General features: G+C 41.4%; 1 protein-coding gene and 1 non-coding gene across 2 annotated transcripts; one reads left to right on the forward strand and one right to left on the reverse strand.

Annotated features, from left to right (window-relative positions):
* Positions 1–1,852: 1,852 nt before the first annotated feature.
* Positions 1,853–17,422, forward strand: LOC119540795 (the record flags this gene model as incomplete). Its single annotated transcript, XM_037844736.1, is given in 4 exon segments — positions 1,853–1,877; positions 3,257–4,326; positions 4,329–6,152; positions 17,213–17,422. Coding segments are annotated over 4 exon segments (3,129 nt in total), but the record flags the coding sequence as incomplete, so codon positions are not given.
* TRNAI-AAU lies at positions 16,886–16,959 on the reverse strand. The gene has a single exon. It is a non-coding gene; the product is annotated as a tRNA-Ile (tRNA).
* Positions 17,423–22,706: the final 5,284 nt, after the last annotated feature.

Consider the following 22,706-nt stretch of genomic DNA (forward strand, 5'->3'; position numbering starts at 1 on the left):
GGGGAGTGTGGTCCATATGGCTTTCCCAATCCCATTGTCACCCCTCATAAGCTACATTGTTATACAATCGTCTTCAAGATTCAGGGGTTCCGGGTTATAGTTTGATAGTTTCAGGTATTTACTGCTAGCTATTCCAATTCATTAGAAACTAAAAAGGGTTGTCTATATTGTGCATAAGAGTGCCCACCAGAGTGACCTCTCCGCTCCTTTTGGAGTCTCTCAGCCACTGAAACTTATAACGTATTATCTTATACTCCATCAATTGCCTAAACTCTTTTAAATTTTACTTTGCTTCAAATAGGGACCATAGCTTTGATATGTTTGGTTTTTTTTTTTACTAAAAAACGTTTGCCTTTATTTCCTACTATTTGCTTTTATCATGTTGGCAGCTAACAATGTTGATAACTATTCAGGATTCTTAGTGGCAGAAAACAGAATCCACTTTAACTAGTGTAAATCAGTACAGATTTATTGTAGGTTCACAGAATTGCTGGGAGGGCCAGAACCAAGCATGGATACCACACTGCTGGAATCACCCAGCCAGGCGACATACCCAATCATACCATGAAACTGTTTCAGTAAAAATTCCACTGCTGCCACTGCCTGTTCCACAAAACTAGTCTCTCTGCCACAGAAGCTGTAGATAAACTAAAATACCCAACAACTATACTTGTCAAGAGAGCTGCTGTGATGGTTGGGTTCATGTGTCAACTTGGCTAGGTGGCCTAGCTGTCTGGTCAAGCGGGCACTGGCCTGACGATTCCTGTGAGGCTATTTGAGGCTGGTTGGTTTGTCGGATCATCAGTCAATTGACTGCAGCTGACTGATGACTCATCAAGGGGCGTGCTTCCACAGTGAGAGAATGCAATTGGCTGGATTTGGTCCGGGTGATCAGTTGGAGGCTTATAAGCCGGACAGTTAGAGAACCTTCACTTCTTCTTCAGCTGCTCAGTGAAGCTTTTCCTGGGGAGCTCGTCGAAGTTGCCAGTTCGTTTCCTGAGGAGTTCGTCAAAGTTGTCGGTTCGTTTCCTGAGTTCTTCAAAGTTGCCGGTTCGTTTCCTGAGGAGTTCGTCAAAGTTGTCGGTTCGTTTCCCGAGGAGTTCGTCGGACGTCTTCCTTGGAGTTGACAGCTTGTTGACGGCTCTGCAGAATTTGGACTTGTGCGCTCCCGCAGTTGCGTGAGTCACTTTTACAATTTGATAATAAGAGACATCTCTCATTGATTCTGTTTCCAAGGAGAACCCTAACTAATACAACTTGGTACCGGAAGTGGTTCTTGAGAAACGGAATCTTAAAATGGGCTTTTACAACTTGTTTTCTACTCTGATTAGATTCAGAGGCACTAATGACTCTATTTCCAATAATCAAGAGGGTACTAAGAGTCCATGGCAGGAGTTGGCAAAGGAAATACGCAAAATAGCACCATTTGATTCTCCTAATTGTGCTCTAGTACGAAGCGAGGCTCTGGGTGACAGCGTTTTCGACACTTTCACAGAGTTTTGCAGTATTAAGAAGTATAATGATGTTGGCTGGCTGCTCTTAGATACTTTGGATACAGTTGTAAGAGAAAGGGATGAGCTAAAGGCTTCAAATTCAAAACTTGAATGCCGTATGACAGATGTAAAGAGTTCCATCTGTGCCCTGAAAGAAAATCTTATTTCCTGTGCCCGCAGACTGGAGGTTTCTGAAAATCAGACGCAGTCTCTTATTGTGCGAGTAGCACATTTACAGCGTAAACTAAAATCTCAACCTCTCAGGGTGTCTGCTGTTAAAGTAAAGGCATTGATTGGAAAAGAATGGGACCCAGAAACTTGGGATGGAGACATATGGATTGATAATAATGACAGTGAGGACATTGGAACCCTGGATTCTGCTGGGTCATTGTTAGATTTACCTGTAGAGGGCTGTCCTGGGGAAACAGCTTCTCTGCCTCCAGTCTGCCCTAAGGAGCCTGCCACGCAACTCCCACCTAAGGAGATTGACCCTTCAATGCCTGCTAATCTTGTAATCACCTCCCCTGAGGAAGCAGCCCTCACTCTTTCGTCTGGAGAGACTAATCCTGTTTTAAGAGATGAAAATGCAACAGAGTGCCCTGAGGTGAATGGCTTGAGAGATAATTCTAACTCTTTTCATGACCCACCCCCACCACCAGTTTTTGCTTCAAGACCTATAACTAGGCTCAAGTCCCAACAAGCCCCAAAGGGTGAGGTACAAAGTGTGACCCATGAGGAAGTACGCTATACTCCAAAAGAACTGTATGAGTTTTCCAACTTATACAGACAGAAACCAGGGGAATATGTGTGGGAATGGATATTGAGAGTGTGGGATAATGGTGGAAGGAATATAAGGTTGGATCAGGCTGAATTTACTGATATGGGCCCACTAAGCAGAGATTCTGCATTCAATGTTGTAGCTCGAGGGGTTAGAAAGGGTGTTAACAGTTTGTTTGGGTGGCTGGCTGAAACATGGATCAAAAGGTGGCCGGCATTACCAGAAGTTGAAATGCCAGAACTGCCCTGGTATAATGTGGAGGAGGGGATTCAAAGGCTTAGAGAGATTGGAATGTTAGAGTGGATTTATCATGGAAAACCTGCTCACACAGTCCTGGAATGTCCAGAGGACACACCTTTTACCAGGACTGTAAGGAATAAATTTGTGAAACTAGCTCCATCATCCCTGAAGAGCTCTGTAGTCGCCCTTCTCTGTAGGTCAGATATTACTGTAGGAACTGCTGTCACTGAGCTGGAATCCTTAAACACAATGGGGATAATCGGGTCCCGAGTCAGCAGAAGCCAAGTGGCTGCAGTTAATCGCCACAGACAAGGTGGACAGGGCTACCATAATGTAAAACAGGCTCAAAGTAGCAATCAAAATAATATGACTCGCAGAGACTTATGGCGTTGGCTAGTGGATCATGGAGTACCAAGTAGTAAAATAGATGGGCAATCGACTAAATTCTTGTTTGAACTATATAAGCAGAAGAATTCTAGGCCACGTGAACAAAAATCTCCCTTGAATTACAAAAACAGAGAGTCACGGCCCCTTAATCAATTCCCAGACTTGAGACAGTTTACAGATCCAGAGCCTCTTGAATGAAGGGAAGGCCGGGTACCCTTGGAGAAGGACCCTGTCACATTGCCAAAAATTTACACTGTTAATCTTCCTCCCAGCCTTCCCCAGGGGGACCTACGGCCTTTTACCAGGGTGACTGTGCATTGGGGAAAAGGAAATGATCAGATATTTCGTGGATTATTAGACACTGGGTCAGAAGTGACATTAATTCCCGGAGACCCAAAACGTCACTCTGGTCCACCAGTCAGAGTTGGGGCTTATGGAGGTCAGATGATTGATGGAGTTTTAGCCCAGGTCCGTCTCACAGTGGGTCCAGTGGGTCCCCGGACCCATTCTGTGGTTATTTCCCCAGTGCCGGAATGCATAATTGGAATAGACATACTCAGCAACTGGCAGAATCCTCACATTGGTTCCCTGACTCCTGGAGTGAGGGCTATTATGGTGGGAAAGGCCAAGTGGAAGCCACTAGAGCTGCCTCTGCCTAGCAAAGTAGTGAACCAGAAGCAATACCGGATTCCTGGAGGGATTGCAGAGATTAATGCCACTCTTAAGGACTTGAAGGATGCAGGGGTGGTGATTCCCACCACATCCCCATTCAACTCTCCTATTTGGCCTGTGCAGAAAACAGATGGGTCTTGGAGGATGACTGTGGATTATCGTAAGCTTAACCAGGTGGTGACTCCAATTGCAGCTGCTGTCCCAGATGTGGTATCATTGCTTGAGCAAATCAACACATCCCCTGGTACCTGGTATGCAGCTATTGATCTGGCAAATGCTTTTTTCTCAATTGCTGTCAGCAAGGACCACCAGAAACAGTTTGCATTTAGCTGGCAAGGCCAGCAGTTTACATTCACCGTGCTACCTCAGGGTTATATCAACTCTCCAGCCCTATGTCATAATATTGTCCGCAGGGATCTTGATCATTTCTCCCTCCCACAAGACATCACACTGGTCCATTATATTGATGATATCATGTTGATTGGACCTAGTGAGCAAGAAGTAGCAACTACTCTAGATTTGTTGGTAAGGTATTTGCGTGGCAGAGGATGGGAGATAAATCCAACAAAAATACAAGGCCCTTCCACCTCAGTAAAATTTCTAGGTGTTCAGTGGTGTGGGGCCTGTCGAGATATTCCTTCTAAGGTGAAGGATAAGCTGCTGCATCTGGCCCCTCCTACAACCAAAAAAGAGGCACAACGTTTAGTTGGCCTCTTTGGGTTTTGGAGACAACATATTCCTCATTTAGGTGTGCTACTCTCCGGCCCATTTACCGAGTGACTAGAAAAGCTTCTAGTTTTGAGTGGGGACTGGAGCAAGATGAGGCTCTGCAACAGGTCCAGGCTGCTGTGCAAGCTGCTCTGCCACTTGGACCATATGATCCAGCTGATCCAATGGTGCTGGAAGTGTCAGTGGCAAATAGAGATGCTGTTTGGAGCCTTTGGCAGGCTCCTATAGGAGAATCACAACGCAGGCCCTTAGGATTTTGGAGTAAAGCTTTACCATCCTCTGCAGACAACTACTCTCCATTTGAGAAACAACTGTTGGCCTGCTACTGGGCCTTAGTAGAGACAGAACGCTTAACCATGGGCCACCAAGTTACCATGAGACCTGAGTTACCTATCATGAGCTGGGTGTTATCTGACCCACCAAGCCATAAAGTTGGGCGTGCACAGCAGCACTCCATCATAAAATGGAAATGGTATATACGAGATAGAGCTCGAGCAGGTCCTGAAGGTACAAGTAAGTTACATGAGGAAGTGGCCCAAATGCCCATGGCCCCCACTCCTTCCACCTTACCTTTTCTTGCCCAGCCCACAGCTATGGCATCTTGGGGAGTTCCTTACAGTCAGTTGACTGAGGAAGAGAAGACTCGGGCCTGGTTTACAGATGGTTCTGCACGATATGCAGGTACCACCCGAAAGTGGACAGCTGCAGCACTGCAGCCCCTTTCTGGGATATCCCTGAAGGACAGTGGTGAGGGGAAATCCTCCCAGTGGGCAGAACTTCGAGCAGTGCACCTGGTTGTTCACTTTGCTTGGAAAGAGAACTGGCCAGAGGTGCGTCTGTATACTGATTCCTGGGCTGTTGCTAATGGTTTGGCTGGATGGTCAGGGACTTGGAAGGAACATGATTGGAAGATTGGTGACAAAGAAGTCTGGGGAAGGGGTATGTGGATAGACCTTTCTGAGTGGGCAAACAACATGAAGATATTTGTGTCCCATGTGAATGCTCACCAGAGGGTGACTTCAGCAGAAGAAGGTTTTAATAACCAAGTGGATAAAATGACCCATTTGGTGGATACCAATCAGCCTCTTTCCCCAGCAACTCCTGTCATTGCCCAATGGGCTCATGAACAAAGTGGTCATGGTGGTAGGGATGGAGGTTATGCATGGGCTCAGCAACATGGACTTCCACTCACCAAGGCTGACCTGGCCACAGCCACTGCTGAGTGTCCAATTTGCCAGCAGCAGAGACCCACACTCAGTCCCCGATATGGCACCATTCCTCGGGGTGATCAGCCTGCTACCTGGTGGCAGGTTGATTACATCGGACCACTTCCATCATGGAAAGGGCAGCGATTTGTTCTTACTGGAATAGACACATACTCCGGATATGGGTTTGCCTTCCCTGCACGACATGCTTCTGCCAAAACTACAATACGTGGACTTACAGAATGCCTCATCCACCGTCATGGTATTCCACACAGCATTGCTTCGGACCAAGGAACCCACTTCACAGCAAATGAAGTGAGGGGATGGGCACATGCTCATGGAATTCTGTGGTCTTACCATGTTCCCCATCATCCAGAAGCAGCTGGGTTGATAGAACGGTGGAATGGCCTATTGAAGACTCAATTACGGCGCCAACTAGGTGGCAATACCTTGCAGGGCTGGGGCAGTGTTCTCCAGGAGGCTGTGTATGCTCTGAATCAGCGTCCACTCTATGGTGCTGTTTCTCCCATAGCCAGGATTCATGGGTCCAGGAATCAAGGGGTGGAAACAGGAGTAGCACCACTCACTATCACTCCTAGTGATCCACTAGGGAAATTTTTGCTTCCTGTCCCTGCAAGTTTAAGCTCTGCTGGTCTACAGGTCTTGGTTCCAAAAGGAGGAGTGCTTCCACCAGGAAACACAACAATAATCCCATTGAACTGGAAGTTAAGGCTGCCACTTGGCCACTTTGGGCTTCTTATGCCTCTGAATCAACAGGCAAGTAAGGGGATTACTGTACTGGCTGGGGTGATTGATCCTGACTATCAAGGGGAAATAGCACTGCAACTACACAATGGAAGTAAAGAAGAGTTTTCCTGGCATACAGGAGATCCCCTGGGGCGTCTCTTAGTACTACCATGCCCCGTGATTCAAGTCAATGGAAAACTGCAACAACCCAATCCAGGCAGGACTACCAATGGCCAAGAAACTTCAGGAATGAAGGTTTGGGTCACCCCACCAGGCAAAGAACCACGGCCAGCTGAAGTGCTTGCTGAGGGTAAAGGGAACATGGAATGGGTAGTGGAAGAAGGTCGTGATAAATATGAACTACGGCCACGTGACCAGTTACAGAAACGAGGACTATGATGATATGAATATTTCCTCCTCGTTTTGTGATGATTATGTTTGTATTTGTCTGTGAAGAAAATATTTTTGCTTTCTTCTCTGTCTTATCCCCTTATCATATGGCATAAGCTGTAACGTTCATTTTGAAGATATGGTTTTAGGTGATGTGTACGACTGCCAAGTTGACAAGGGGTGGACTGTGATGGTTGGGTTCATGTGTCAACTTGGCTAGGTGGCCTAGCTGTCTGGTCAAGCGGGCACTGGCCTGACGATTCCTGTGAGGCTATTTGAGGCTGGTTGGTTTGTCGGATCATCAGTCAATTGACTGCAGCTGACTGATGACTCATCAAGGGGCGTGCTTCCACAGTGAGAGAATGCAATTGGCTGGATTTGGTCCGGGTGATCAGTTGGAGGCTTATAAGCCGGACAGTTAGAGAACCTTCACTTCTTCTTCAGCTGCTCAGTGAAGCTTTTCCTGGGGAGCTCGTCGAAGTTGCCAGTTCGTTTCCTGAGGAGTTCGTCGGAGTTGTCGGTTCGTTTCCTGAGTTCTTCAAAGTTGCCGGTTCGTTTCCTGAGGAGTTCGTCAAAGTTGTCGGTTCGTTTCCCGAGGAGTTCGTCGGACATCTTCCTTGGAGTTGACAGCTTGTTGACGGCTCTGCAGAATTTGGACTTGTGCGCTCCCGCAGTTGCGTGAGTCACTTTTACAATTTGATAATAAGAGACATCTCTCATTGATTCTGTTTCCAAGGAGAACCCTAACTAATACAGCTGCCTAGGTTTCGCTTCACACTAGTCATTTCTGCAAGTCTCACATAAGGGCATCAGTTCCACAGAAGCTAAGTCATGTAGGGAATCCTAGTGGCAAAGGTCTGGAAAATTTACCTTGTACCTTTCTCCTAGTGTACAGGAAGGTACACTACAGCAGGGTTGGAGAGATGTAGAGGGAGCCAGTCTATATTGTTAGCCAAGTTGCTACCTGATAACCGTTTCATTCTTCCTCCTTCTTAATAGAAGCCTGATTTTGTTCAGATATTCACTACTCATGCACATAACCTAAATAATTCAGGAGATTCTGCTCCTATTTTAAGTTCCAGAGGGTATTTCCTGATTAGTGTAAGACAAATATGTAAATCCTGTACCCTTACAGATGATTAATTTAAGAATTTAGACTTAAGCCCGTAAGCATACCGCATTCCCTTACTGGTTATTATCAGTTCAGAGGTGGACAAGGGAGCTAAATTAGCATAATCTGTTTCATGATTGGGTTGAGGGGTTATGACTTCTGTTGTAGTTATGAACAAAGAAGCACTTTGACCTAGGTGCTTCTGGCAGCTAGATTAGCTATAGTTATTAGGTTATAGAGCCTAAGGGTAGTATCTATGCCCAGAGGGGAACAGATCAGAGCCAATCATGGACAAGTAGAGTCAGAGCTATAATCAAACTCCCACCCTACCTCTGGCCTTCCTGTTAAGTGAGATCTTATATTCATTTTTCAGGCAATTTGAATGTTTTCCACATACCTTCCCTCCCCCACCCCACTCCTTTTTTTGCAGCTGAATTATGCATCCTGATATCATTATTTTCCATCCTCTCACTTAAGATCTGCATGACCCCCTTCTCTCTGGGAAATCTCCTTTCCTGAGTCCTCTAGCCTCCTGATCCAGTCCAGGTTGGTTGTGTTCTAAGCCTCCCGCACAGCTGCCAACCTGTGATTTCCCTTTTTGAGCTCCTAGATAGGAGTCATCATTTCCCAAGTTCCATGTCTTTCTCTCTTCCTCCCTCCTCTCCCTGGAGTATATATTCAAATAAATGAGATACACTGTAGGTCAACCACATGTCACCATTTCATAAATGTCTTTTATTCTGACTTCACATTGACTGATGGTGGCATACCTATGCAATTCTGTGTTAAAAATATTTTCCCTCAGAATTTTGAGGTATTACTCAGTTATCTTCTAACACCCATCCAGTGTTGCTGATGAGACATCTGATGCAGAAAGAATCTCTTTCCATTGTGGGTAAGTGCTCCTGATGCTCCCCACCCCCCATCCCTGGAGGCTTCTAGAATGTAATATAGCTTGGTCTTTTTAAAATTTATTATGCTAGGCACTTTTCAAGGACTTTCAATCTGAAGACTCCTGTGTTTATTCAGCTCTATGGAAAGCTTTTCTATTACTTATTTGATAATTTCCTCTTCTCCATTCCTTTCTGAGATTTTTCTCAGTGGATCATCAGATCTCCAGAACTGGCTCTTGCATTTTCTCATAATTCTATCTCTGGCATATATATTCTGGAAGATTTCCTCCACAATATTTTTCAATTCTTCTATTTATTTGAGGAACAGGATGGGAGAAGCTTTAAGAATTATTTCTTGGCCTCTGTTTCTTTTCTTTTCTTTTAGCATGATGCTCATGTTATGTGGATGTGATACCTTTATAAACATTTTCCAGGTATATTAATTTGAGTATTTTTTTTTTAAAGTTCTCTTTTATTCTAAGAATGGTCACTCATTCCATAGTCTCTCAATAGGCCTGGTTCCTATATATTTAATCCAGATATACTGCATAGGTGTGTGTGGTTTCCACTGTTTTTGTGTAAGTCTGTCTCCCCTGGAGACGTTACACATATCCACGTAGGCTACACAGGCAAAAGCTTGGCTCCAAGTCTTGGCGGATGCCTTGTGATCCTTCTGGAACACAAGAGGATGAGAGGATTGTGAGGACCTGCTATAAGGCCATCTCCTGTTTGCTTCTCTGTCTCCCCTGGGAAGGTGTCATAAGACAGTTTTTCATTGTCTCCCAGGTTCTGGTGAGGTATGAGGCTTCATTCCCTGTCACAGTTTAGGGTATAGTTGCAGACTATAAAACAGCCTAGCTACAATTTAAAATTCACTTGTCAGCAATGAGGTATTCCATAAATTCTGTTGCAGCTACAAGACCCCTTTTGTTATGGTGTCATCATTTTTTGGTGTCTGGGAAGAGGGCCCGGGGAGCTGGCACTTTTGATTACACTTCTTTTTGGTATGGAAGTATTGAACTCTGTGAATCTGAGTTGTTTGTTGTATCTTTAGCAGCAGAGTCGGTCAGACTTTGGCCTTGTCCTTGTTTGCTTCCTGGGTGCCTGACAGAATTTTGAGAAGGGGGATTTGCTTGAATTCATCTTAGAAAGAAAAACATACTATCAGTTTTCAAATATCTGTTAAGAAGAAGCCTGAGGGGCAGTTCCTGTTGGACACAGGAGACGAGTGGGCCAAACTCGGAGAAAGGGACAAGGAGAAGCACCGGCTCCCCTCATCCCTTACTCCATATTTCCTCTTCAATGTTTATATGTTACCTGTTTTAAAACACAAAGCAACAAATTTGCTAGGCATTTAATGGCTTGATCCTAGGCATTAGAGGCAATGAACGGAGCCAATGACCAAACCCTACAAAACAACCGAGCTTCGATTCAGACCCTCAACTCATGAGATTTATCGGATCTGTAGCTGGGCATGGATGACGGAGAAGCAAACCCATGAGCTTGACATCCTTAACATCGCTCTCTAACTACCTGAGCTGGCTACCATGCAGACTGCCTTTTTGTTCTTTAATAACTTTAAAGGACTCCTAAACAGCATTGTCTTTCTGGAATTTATTAAAATACAAGAATTTCTCTACTCTTATCTCCTCCCACCCCATCCACACTAAAGGAGGGGAAAAAAAGAAGAAAATTTCCCCTTTGCCAAGAATGACCCTTGCCTTTTAGGAGAAACTTTAGTTTTCTCAAACCTGCTGATTGCAATTGGAAACACACACACAACTTTCCAGAGATGGGCTCATGCCTCCTACCTGGGAAAGCCCAGAACAAATGCCAAGCTGCTCAAAAATTTCGGATTCCAGAAGGCAGATTGAGAAACTGACAACCTCTGCAGCCGGCGGGTTTTGAAGAACTTTCAGTTTCAACTGTGGAAACTGGGAACTTGCCCTCAAAACACAGATGTAACTTTATCAAGAATGTATCTGATTTCTGGGTTTCTGATAAGGATGGCTCTTAAAGGAAGAGGATATTTCTCCTAAAGAAAACTAACGTGTATTGAGCATTTATTTACTGTTTTTCAGGAGCTTTGCTAGATTCTTATCAATGTTATTGATTTTAATCCTCACCTCTGCTCTATGAACTAGGGATTAACATCTGCATTTTACAAATGAAGAAACTGAGGTTCAGATAGAGTCCATGAGAAAGCCAGAATGGGAACAGATGATCCTTGGACTCAAGTTCCATGCTCTTTTTCTTGTTTAAAGACACCAGGCTACTGCTTCTCGTAACTTTAAAGTAGTCTGATTTTGTTTATGTAATAAAGCTGACATTTCAAATCAGTGAAAGGAAGAGATGGATTATTCAATAAGTGGTGTTAATATAATTGGGTAGCCAAGAGGGAAAACAACAACAGAGATTTGGATCCATGCCTTACATATTGCAAAAAAAATTCTAGCTGGACCAAAGTTTTGATATAAGTATAAGAAATTAAAACTTTTTAAAAGAAATCATAGCGAGGTTTTTGTTGTTGTTGTTTTTCATGCTCTTGGAGTGGTGGTCTAGTTTGCTAATGCTGCCAGAATGCAAGACACCAGAGATGGATTGGCTTTTATAAAAGGGGGTTTATTTGGTTACACAGTTACAGTCTTAAGGCCATAAAGCATCCAAAGTAATGCATCAACAATCGGGTACCTTCATTGAAGGATGGCCAATAATGTCCAGAAAACCTCTGTTAGCTGGGAAGGCACATGGCTGGCGTCTGCTCCAGAGTTCTGGTTTCAAAGTGGCTTTTTCTCAGGACGTTCCTCTCTAGGCTTCAGCTTCTCTCCAAAATGTCACTCTCAGTTGCGCTTGGGGTATTTGTCCTCTCTTAGCTTCTCTGGAGCAAAAGTCGGCTTTCAACAGCCGTCTCCAAAATGTCTCTGTAGGCTGAAGCTCCTCTCTCAGTTCCAGTGTGTTCTTCAAAGTGTCCCTCTTGGCTGTAGCTCCTCTTCAAGATGTCACTCTCATCTGCAGCCACACTGAGTTCTTTCTGTTTGTCACTTCATTTGTATGGCTCCACTGATCCAGGCCCACCCTGAATGGGTGGGGCCACGCCTCCATGGAAATATCTTGTCAAAGTTATCACCTACAGTTGGGTGGGGCGCATTTCCATGCGAACAACCTAATCCAAACGTTCCAACTTAATCCCCACTAATATGTCTGCCCCACAAGATTACATCAAAGAATATGGCTTTTTCTGGGGTACATAATACATTCAAAGCACAAGTGGGAAGGCGCAAAATCCAGCAGTCACAAAAGAAATAATTTTTAATTTTGCCTACATAAAGGCAACAATTTTGTGCATGGCAAAACAAAACAAAACAAAACAAAAAAACTCATAAGCAAAATAAAAGCAGAAGACCAGAGAGTAAGGGAGCTCTTTGCAAATAAAGCAGGACCCAGGATTGAGAAAATGCTAGAAGAGAATCTGATAAATGTGGCTAGAAGAGAATCTGATAATGCTTGAGGAAAATTAAATGATAAAACACTCGAACATTGAACAAATGTGGGAAGTAACAGAGAGATAAAAAGTTTTATAAATATACTCTTCTATACCAGGTATTCTCAACTCCTTCATGATGTCCCATTTTTATAACAAATATTTTGAAATTCTCTCTTTATTATCCTGAAGTGAACTTCCTATTTTATTAAAAAATGTCTGCTCTTTCACTTTTAAATATACAACTATAGATAAAATCATATGATATGAAAAATTAATAAAATCAACATAATTCTCCAACTTAATTTTAGAGAAGAATGTTAAAAGAGAATGACTGTTAGAAGATAATTGAAAGTAACTTATAATGATAGCATGTATTTGAATATGTAAATTCTCAAGCATAACCTAGAAGACTAAGGAAAGCAATCTAGTGCTTATGCATATACTAAAATCATTGTGAATACAACAATTTAAAATGCAGACCTACCCATGGTATTACAAATGATAAACAGGTCTTGGGAAAATTCCCAAGTGTATTGGAGCATATTGGAAGGAATGAAGTTATTTCAGGATATTTGTTTCCCCATTGCTTTGCTTTGTTTGTTTGGAAATGTTTTTTTGTTTGTTAGTTTTTTGGTTTTTTTTTTTTGACAAATAAAGTTAATTTAAAATTAAAAAAAAATTTCCAAATAAATAAAATATAATCTTAGGCAATACTAAAACCATGCAATTTTTGGTGTGTTTTATATGTTTTATACAGTTTGGTTATAGGCTCAGGAATTAAGTGTATGTATGTTTATATAATTTATATGAAAGTCTAGAGGAACATTTGATAGTCTATTGGAATACTGGAATTCAGGACAATTGGTTGTGCGGACAATTCAGCACATTGCAGGATGTCTAGTGTGCTTGGACAGCATGCACTAAACGGTGGTATCAACCCTAAATGATGGTGAGAAACTACATCCTATATGCATAAATTTCAAAGATATCCTTAAAGGAGCAGGACACTCCTTAGAATCTATGAGAATCCTAGGAACCACTTGCGATGAAAAATGAAAAATTATAACATTTGATAGCAAGTGAGGACTTTGATATACTTGGCTTCTTGGAGGCCACATTGAAGAATAAGAGATGGGGAAAGGGTCTTCTTAGTTTCAAACTCTTGGGAGTGATGAGAATGGGTGATTGGAAGGGATAAGAGCAGTATTTTTAAAGAAACAATTAATTTAAAGTGAAAAAATAAATGTATCCCTGGGCAAAATAGTGTTCACAAGGAAATAATGGGAAATCTAGTGAGCTTGATAATGAGACAGAGCTGGAAAAAAACAAAAACAAACAAACAAACAAAAAGACTCAGCATGAAAGAGCTCTAAAATGAACCTGGGAAATGGTAATGGGCAAAAACTTTCATGGGCAAATGAGAAGTCAGATCTGAGGTGGAACAATCAGTTGATTCTTAGGATAGGCAGCAAAGAAAATAAATTCGACTTGGAAATTAAGGTGGGTTTGTGAGGATAAAATGAACCTCTCTTTTGGGTTGATCGCAGTATTGTTACACAATAATTCAGCTCTGGGTTTTAAAAAATATTTTATATTTAGAAGATAATGGTTGTAGCTAAAATCTTACATAACAATTACCATGTGCCAGGCACTGTTTATGTGTTTTATATGAATTAACATATTTAAACTTAAATAATTTAGGAAGTGGGCACTGTAATTATGCTCATTTTGCAGAGAAAAACTGAGGACAGTGTTTAGGGTCAGCATTCTGAAAGTATAACTCTAGAGAATTTCCTTTTAACTGTCTCTTCACACTGCTTCTTAAAAGCATGTTCATCATTTGACCAGTGGATAACTATAATCTAAGGCATCTTTTTATTCAAATAACCAAATTCACAGCATCCTGATTTTACCTGAGGATGTTAATTGTACCATTTTCAATTAATATTTCTCTCCTCATCACTAAATGGACTATGGATCTGATAATTCTATTCACAGATAAGGAACTCTGAGCATCCCTTATTTGCATTGCACTATTGCAGCAGGGAGAGTCTTTCTAGGAATTTTGCATTAATTACTTAGTAATTTACTTCCTTTACTTTTCCATAAAGAAAGGGGGTATATTGAGTGCAGACACTCTAGAAATAGATCAATTCATTTTTTTCTCCTTCATTTCTTTCTGAAAGCCCCCCCCCCCCACTTCTACATTATACAAGTATTATATGTAGGAGCTCATTGTAGAACATGAAGAAAGCATGGCAAAGTAAAAAGAAGAAAATAAACATGGTCCATAACCCCACCATCTAAAGGGAATCACTATTTAGCACAATCATTTAATATCTTTCTAGATATGTCTATTTACATGCTCATTGGGTTTACATTTTCAAGGTTTTATTTTGACATAATGTCAAATTTACAGAAGTGCAAAAATAATAACTAGAACCCCTGTACACTCTTTATCTAATTTCACCCATTGTTAATATTTTTTCTTCATTTGTTTGGTTTCTCCTTCTACCTTCATATATACTTAATTTTTCCCTGAACCATATGAGGGTAAGTTGCACACAATGTGTGAACATTTTAAAAAATAGATTTATTCATGTACACACACACACACATTCAACATCGTGCTTAAAGGAGAAAGTAAGGGCACTATGGGCTTCAATTTTTTAAAATCCGCATTTTCTTGATCCAGCACTCAGCCAGGTATTGCAACTCTTGAACTTTTTCCTGGCATTTCCAGGTAGATAGCTCTGAAAAAGTCCCTACAGCTAAGTCTCACAGTTCTCATCTTTGACAATGGGAACACTGCATTATTCTTTGTTATTCCTACAACTAGGTTTCTCAGTTCCCATCCTTAATAGGGGAACACAGCATTAAATCTTTGTTATTCTTTGTAAAAACCCTTGCAATTAAGTTTCTTAGTTCTTGGCTATGCTGATAACACTGAGTCAAATCTTACTCTTTTTCCCAATCATGTCAATGTTTCTAATAAAGGAAGTGTCGATCAACCTGAACAATAAACAGACTTCCAAGCCTAAACTAAACGTTCCCCTGACCAAATGACCAACTAGTCTCCAGACCAAATGTTTACCTTTTAGTCACACCTAAGCAATTTTGTTAACCCAAATGGAACTAGATCAGACTCCCTAATCTTTTTCTCATTTCTTGAAGAATCCAACAACATCATCTCTCTGTTTTTCCTTTGTGTCTTTCTGAAGAACTTCTTGTTCCTCCCAACTTTCTTTGATCCCAAAAATGTACATACCCCTAGCTCTCACAACCCTTCTGGGAGGCCGGTTTGTTTTGAGTCCGTGAGGTCCCTCTCTCCGCCAGCTACTAAATCACTTTCCTTTGCGACCAAATCATGTCCGCGCCGGGCAAGGACGGGCAAGGACGGAAGACCCGCAGTGTCCCCTTCAGCTCTGCCAGTTTTTGCTAGTTGTTCAAAAATTCTGTTGGGGAACAGCACCCTTGAGTGCTTTACACCACCATCTTGGTCGCAAGTACACGTCTTTTATACCCTGCTTTATCTACTTAATATTTCCTTCACATATTTTCATAAAAGACAATATATTGTCATATTGAAGATTGAAAGAGATCAATGTATATTTGTTAGAATTATACATAATTTCCTTTGATTATAGAGCAGCTTGGAAGACCTGCTTCAGAGCTCTTTGAATACTATGTGTCTTAAAAAGGAAAACGTTTAGCTAACATTATAGGAAAAAATTGAGACTATCATCTCCACCCACCCCCTACCCGAGGTTATAAAAAGCCTACGCTTTGTACAATGGGTAGGAAGTTTGCATGTTCAACTCCTGGCTGGCGAGAACAGCTCATTTGAAAACGAGTGTACGTAAGTGAAAGTGCAATTTGGAATATCCAAAATATACTAAGAAAAAAGTACAAGTGCAAGACCATGAGTAAATACGCAATCTTTTGTGTAAAAAAGAAGAAAAATAAAAACCAATGTAAATATTTGCATGTATATGCATAAAGAAAGTCAGAAGGATATATGAGAAATTAAGGACAGAGTTTCCCTGCGTGAGGTGGTGGTGAGAACTGGGTTGATGGAGGATATGTATGGAATGGAAATTTTCAGTGTATCTTTTTATAATTTCTGCTTTTGAGCCATGTGAATGTATTATTTATGAAAAAAACTAGAAAAATATTTTAATTATGTATTTCTTTTGTGTTAGAATAAGTATTCAATATAAAAACATTCTTAAAACGTATAAAAGTTTTTGAAAAATTTTCTTACTCATTTTTTAATCTTGTTTTCTCTCACACTGAACTGAAGAAAGCAGAATGACCCAGACTGAAGTGATACGAAGGGTGGGTGGTTTTACATTTGTTTTCAGAGGCAGCAACTGAAAAATCCTTTTTTTTTTTTTTTCTTTCAACTCCAAGAAAGTCCCCCACTGGGAAAAAAAAAATGCCAGGGGTTGTGCCTCTTCCGCTGCCAGCTCCTTGCTGTTGCTTTACCTTACGGGTGGAGTGGGGAAGTGCCTAGAGGAATGGGAAGGTACATAGCGGAGTAAAACCATACACCGCAGTCTGGAGGGAATCAGTTTACTCAGCCCAGCTAACACGGAAATTTGATCGGCCGACTCAGTTCAGAAACAAGTTCTCTGCGCGAAGTCCAGATCCTGCTTCAAAAGAAACAGGACAGTGAGGGCAACTCTGGGATACTTTCCACCTGGAAGGTTAAAAAAAAAAGAGAGAAAGAAGGAAGAAAACGGTACTTCCAATTTGGCCCGTACGGGGCTCGAACCCGCGACCTTGGCGTTATTAGCACCACGCTCTAACCAACTGAGCTAACCGGCCAACGGCTAGCGAAGGTTTTCTTCTAAGTTACAAATTATTCCTCAAACGACATTGCGTTATTGAACTTAGTCCTACAAAACAAAGAATATTCTTTCCATTCTTCTTCCTACCCTTCCACACCATAATGAAAAGGAAAAGAAAAGGAAAAAACTCCATATTCGTCCTGAATGAACCCTGCCTCTTGAGGGGAAACTTACTTTTACCAAAGCCTCCAATTCTGACCCGAGAAAATTCAGATCAACGTCCCCCACAGCTTCCTTTCTCCCGCCGGGGAAAGGCCCAGAGCGAACAGGAAGTTGCTCCAAACCTGAGATCGCCACGGGTGATCCTGGAACTAACCACGGATCCTGGAACTGACCACGGTGCCGCCCAGGCTTCGGAGGACTCGGGTAGCTCGGCGGTCACCGGCGACCCTCAGATGCCACGGGCCCCGCGCTCAGGAGCTAAAAACCCTCTCTCGTAAACTCTGACCCCTCCCGGTGCTGTGGCAGAAACAAGACCCCAAATCAATGTGAATAGAACGTCGAGGCCAGTCGTGTCCGCAGTCAGGGCTATTATCTAGACCAGGAAGAAACACCAGGATCTGCGAGTTGCAGAGGCCCAGGTCCTGCAAGGAAGGAAGCAGGAAACATCTTCAGCTGCAGAGTCCGCCTCTCCCAGCGCGGTGGGATCCATCTGCAGGCAGACGTCAATCTGTGTGTGTGTGTAGCAGAAGAGCAGCTAATTCCTGATTCTCCCTCTGCTCTTTCGCTAGATTCTACTTTTCCCCTCCTCCCGCCATGACCGTTTCTATTAGTTAGCGGTAGTATTATTTTCGGAAGTTAATTGGCCTACATGTATTTTAAAAGCCTTCCTTATGTTCTCTCGCTCCATTTATAAGCATAGGTGTGTGTTTCTGGTGTGTGTGTATATATAGTATGTATGTATATGTATATTTATGTATATGTAGTCTTATTTTGGATAAGCATTATTAGTATATGAAATGTTTAGGGCTTGATATGCACTTTTTTCCCTTGGAAATATAATTACATACTTCTACTAGCCACATTTGTCATCTGTTTCTTGATTTTACATTTCAATTCTTTGCTTTTAATATCATAAATTATAAATTATTTTTCTTGTCCTTAGCATCTTCCATCAATTTTGTACATCTCTTGTATCAACTAGTAGGTGTCTTCATTTATTTTGTTCTGTGATGAAAATGCTGAAAATTTGTAGAGTAGAATATCATCATCATCATCAAGACATGATATGGTAAATCTCTGAAAGCCTGGACCACATTCTGACCTAGTTTGATCTCTAGAGACCAAAGTAGACACTGGTCTCTTGCTTTTGTACCAGGTCAGTTCCCTGGGAAACAGACACTGAAATGGATATTTGCATGCAGGAGGTTATTTGGGAATACTCTTAGAATCAACACCTATGAGGGGTGAGGGAAGCAGGGAGGAGGCAGAAGTTGAACTGTGATGCAGTTCCAACAGAGACCTCAGCCAATCTCACAGAGACATCTGAACATGGAATGGCCCATCAGAAATGCTCTAACCTGAGGCATGGGGGCCAGGCCTTTGTATTCCTCTATCAATCAGTCACTGTGTTTCAACTGTCCCCAAGGGCTGCACGTAACCTTGAGCAAGGCAATTCCTTTCCACTGTGGGCAGTGCCTAGAGAGGGACTCAGCTGTGAGCCATCAGCAGCCAACATCCCTGTAGTTGAGGAATGAGTGCCTGCCACACAGGGGTGGGGGATGGTGTCTGACAGGTGCACCCCAGATCATTACAATTCTTTCAGCAACCATGTGCCAGACATGCGCTAACCTTTGACCAGTAACTCCAGCTTCTCCATACTAATAGAGAGAAAGCCTTTCTGAGTAACTGGTAAGAGAAGGTGTCAGAAACAGAGGGGAAAAAAATGGGGATATTGAAGACTTGAACTGTGGCTATTAACCAATCAACTTGACTTAATTGGCATTTATAAAAAGCCACAACCAACTGTTGCAGAATACACATTATTTTCAAGTGCACATGGAAAAATCACAATAGGACCATAAAACAAGTCTCAATAAATAAAAAAGGCTTAAAATCTTGAAGAATATGTTTCTTGACTACAATTAAACTAGAAGTCAATAACAAAGAGGAAACTAGAAAATTCCCAGATGTTGGGAAATTTAAGCATCACGTGTTTAAATAACTCACAAGTCAAAATTAATTAATTAATTAATTAATTAATTAAAGTACAACGGAAATTAGAAAATACTTTGAACTGGAAGAGCAAAAAATAGAACATACTGCTAAGGTAGTGCCTGAGAGAAATTTATAGGTGTAAATGCATATATTAGAAAAAGAAGTAACTTTCAAATTGAGTCAGAAAAGGAGGATGGGAAGCAGTCTTTTCTCAGTGAGGCAAAAGTGTCCTTGAACTCCTAAACTGTCTTCCTTGACCAGCTCTCCACAGCAAGCTCCTAACAGAGCCTAAAACCGTGGAACTCAGAAGTGGAGTAGGTAGAAGAGAGAAAGTTACTACCTGGAACTTGTAGCCTCAGTGGTTGTCCAAGGATTTTCTCTTTCTTTCTTTCTTTCTTTCTTTCTTTCTTTCTTTCTTTCTTTCTTTCTTTCTTTCTTTCTTCCTTCCTTCCTTCCTTCCTTCCTTCCTTCCTTCCTTCCTTCCTTCCTTTTCTCTCTCTCTCTCTCTCTCTCTCTCTCTCTCTCTCTCTCTCTCTCTCTCTCCCCCTCCCTCCCCCTCTCTCTCTCTTCTTTTCTTTTCTTTTCTTTTCTTTTCTTTTCTTTTCTTTTCTTTCTTTTCCTCATTTCCAACTAAGCAAACTATTGGTTTTGGTTTAGAAAATTCATTTTGAAGATGCACACATGTGTGCAGGCACAGATACAGAAAAGTGCTTGGAAGTATTTACACCATAGTGAAAACAGTGATTTTTTTCCTCCTGGATGGATAGGATTATGCATGGTTTCTGTTTGTTTGTTTTCCAAACTTCTGCTTGCTTTTTTATTTTCTAATTTTTCTGAATTAAGCATGTGTTACTTTTGTGCTCAAAAACAAAAATGTTTCCTTATGACATGAAATTTGAAACACTTTTTTTCTGGGAAATTGGGGATGGGGGTAGCAAGAATCAAGGGGCCGTGTCTTCTGCATCCCACAGCATTACAGCAATCACTATGTGTATAGGTCTGAGATTTGTTGGACAAAGTAAAATTTTTGACACCCCAGATAATATTTTAAAGTCTTTCTTTCCCCTGAGATAAATAACAACAGCCTGCTTTGTCAAGAAGCAAACTAATAGTTTTTGCACCTATGTTATGTCAGGTGTTTTACATACTGTCTCAGATAAACCTCAAACAAATTTCATTGCTTCAACAAATATTTTGAGTGGGTATCCTTCTTCCCATATTACAGATGTGAAAACTGAGAAATAATGTCAACATAATGCTATGAAGAGTTCAGGAAACGAAACGCCTGGCATATTTCATGTGCTTTGCTGGGCTGCCTATTTCAAGTGTCAGGTGGCTAAAAACTCTTCTCTTACATGACAGGTGGGAGTGGAGGCTTCTACGATAGTACAGAACGTGAGGTAGGAATTTAGATTAGAATCCAGAACATTCCCCTGATATCATCTCTGGCTGAATGAACGAGTAAAATGAGAGCTAATGCTGAGACATTGCCAGGCAAAGGGGATGAATGGATCTCAAAACCTAGCTTCGTCCCTGCCCGGTTACCAGAGCTTGTAGTCTAGAGTCTAGTGGCGTTTTTGACATTGAAACAATTTCCCAGGGGGAGATGGCTATCTAAAAATAGGCCTTTGTAACCATACTTGCAAAAGAACCTTGTTCCTTGGTTTTGACTGAGACCCAGGTGGCTATTCTTTTTTCAAATCACATGACAAACCAATGACTAAAACTGTTACCCTGACAAAAATGTGAAATTATATACAAATAACATGTAACTGCAGCTGCTGAGGATTTGACTCCGTGGCTTAGCCGGTTGAAGCGCCTGTGCAGTAAACAGGAGAGCTTGGGTTCGACTCCCAGCGGGGCCTTCTGTAAGTTCCCATTCTTAAAAAGACATCTTGAGTTTACTTGAATTATTCTCGTAGTATTTGTTTCCGAAAAAGGAGAGTATTTCTGTAGAGAAAAACAAAAGTGGAAAATGTGAGAAGCGAGTATAGTGTATATTCTTAATATTTGGTTCCGGCATATTTGTAGAAGTGGAAAGGCGGAAATGGAAGGTGGAAGAATATGAACAAGTATTTGTCCTAACGTACCTTTCCTAACAGGCTTGAGGTTTGACCCTTCGTCCTACGTTTGTGATCAAGTGATGGGAGATTTAATAGCTTGAGAAACACGTTCTTTCAGATTTCAGATGAAATGCAATTGGTTTTGCAGCCTTAGAACACTTAATACACCCACCTGGAATAAAGTCGGACCACAATTTTTTTTTTTTTTTTTTTTTTTTGAGTGGGCCATTGAATGGCTAAAGGCTTTGAAGAGCAAAAGATAGTGCCTTGAAGACTTACTTATCCACAGTCAGTGATAGGGAATTTAGATTCTCTACCTTCGAATCTCCCTAGCTACTTTCCACACCTCTTAGTAAACCTGCAGTTTCCCTTTGCACTTTTCTTTAAGTCCAATTCTAAAAGAAGATAGGGAAAAATAAAGAAGGAAAGGGCAAAGAATTCTAATTTAAACATTAGATTGAGTACTGTGATATCTGTTCTTCGTTTTTTGCACGACTCTGGACTCTACAACATCACTGAAAAATTTGAGGAAGTGAATATGACGTCATTTAAAAAGAAGAATGGATAGAGACAAAACAAAATATCTAAGGGGACTACAGGCAAGTGAAAAAAATGTTTTGAGACCTGAACTCTTGGACTATTTCCTATAAAGATTTTTACTTAAAAGTTCTCAAAAACACATCAAACCATGAATCCTTTTTGTTTTATCTATTTCTTTTGGAATTCTAAGATATAACTTCATATTGTTTGCCAGACTCTACAAATGCCCATTCCCAACCTTAGTAATGTGCATAGCATTCCACAATCAATGGTTTGTATCTTCAAGCAGCTTCTTGCTCCTCCCTGTAACTGTCCAACAGACTGATTGCTTCTTTGATGAGCTTGTGGGAGTGCAAATGTACCAGAAGAGAGACATTTTAAAGAATCCCTTAAAAAGAAATTGAACCTAACTCAAGTAGCTATAGAAGAGTTGAGTACTTAAGAGTACTAAACAAGGAAATGTTTTTGCTCTATTAAAAACTTGAAACAAGACCTAGACATTGACAGATGTGTCTTTGTTAAGGGGTCTTCTCTATAACTGAAATAGAAATTTTTTCTGACTTAAGTTTTTCTTTTTTCAAGTAGAACCTTGTCCTTCAAGTTCCCATTAAATGTCATCTAACCTGAGATCTTCAAATGAGATCTTGACATAGGCCTGGTGTTGTCTTAGGCTGACTCATTCCAATATAGCCACATCAAAACCAAGTCTCTTTCCAGCTTCAAACTCACATTTCCATCCCCACCTAACCCAGCACATCAAACACTGAAGTCACCATCTATCCAGTTGCAAACATGGAGTTAAACTTGACCACTTCCATTCCAGTCCCATTCATGAAATCATCACAAAATCCTGCTGATTTTACTTTCAACATATGTGAAATGTCCTTCCCCTCTGTCCTTCTATTGGTTTCTAATTTTGGCCCTCAATATCTCTTCTTCACCACAATGGCCTCCTCTGGCTCCC

The sequence above is a fragment of the Choloepus didactylus genome, chromosome 7 (assembly GCF_015220235.1).
Source record: "Choloepus didactylus isolate mChoDid1 chromosome 7, mChoDid1.pri, whole genome shotgun sequence".
Taxonomy (NCBI): Eukaryota; Metazoa; Chordata; class Mammalia; order Pilosa; family Megalonychidae; genus Choloepus; species Choloepus didactylus.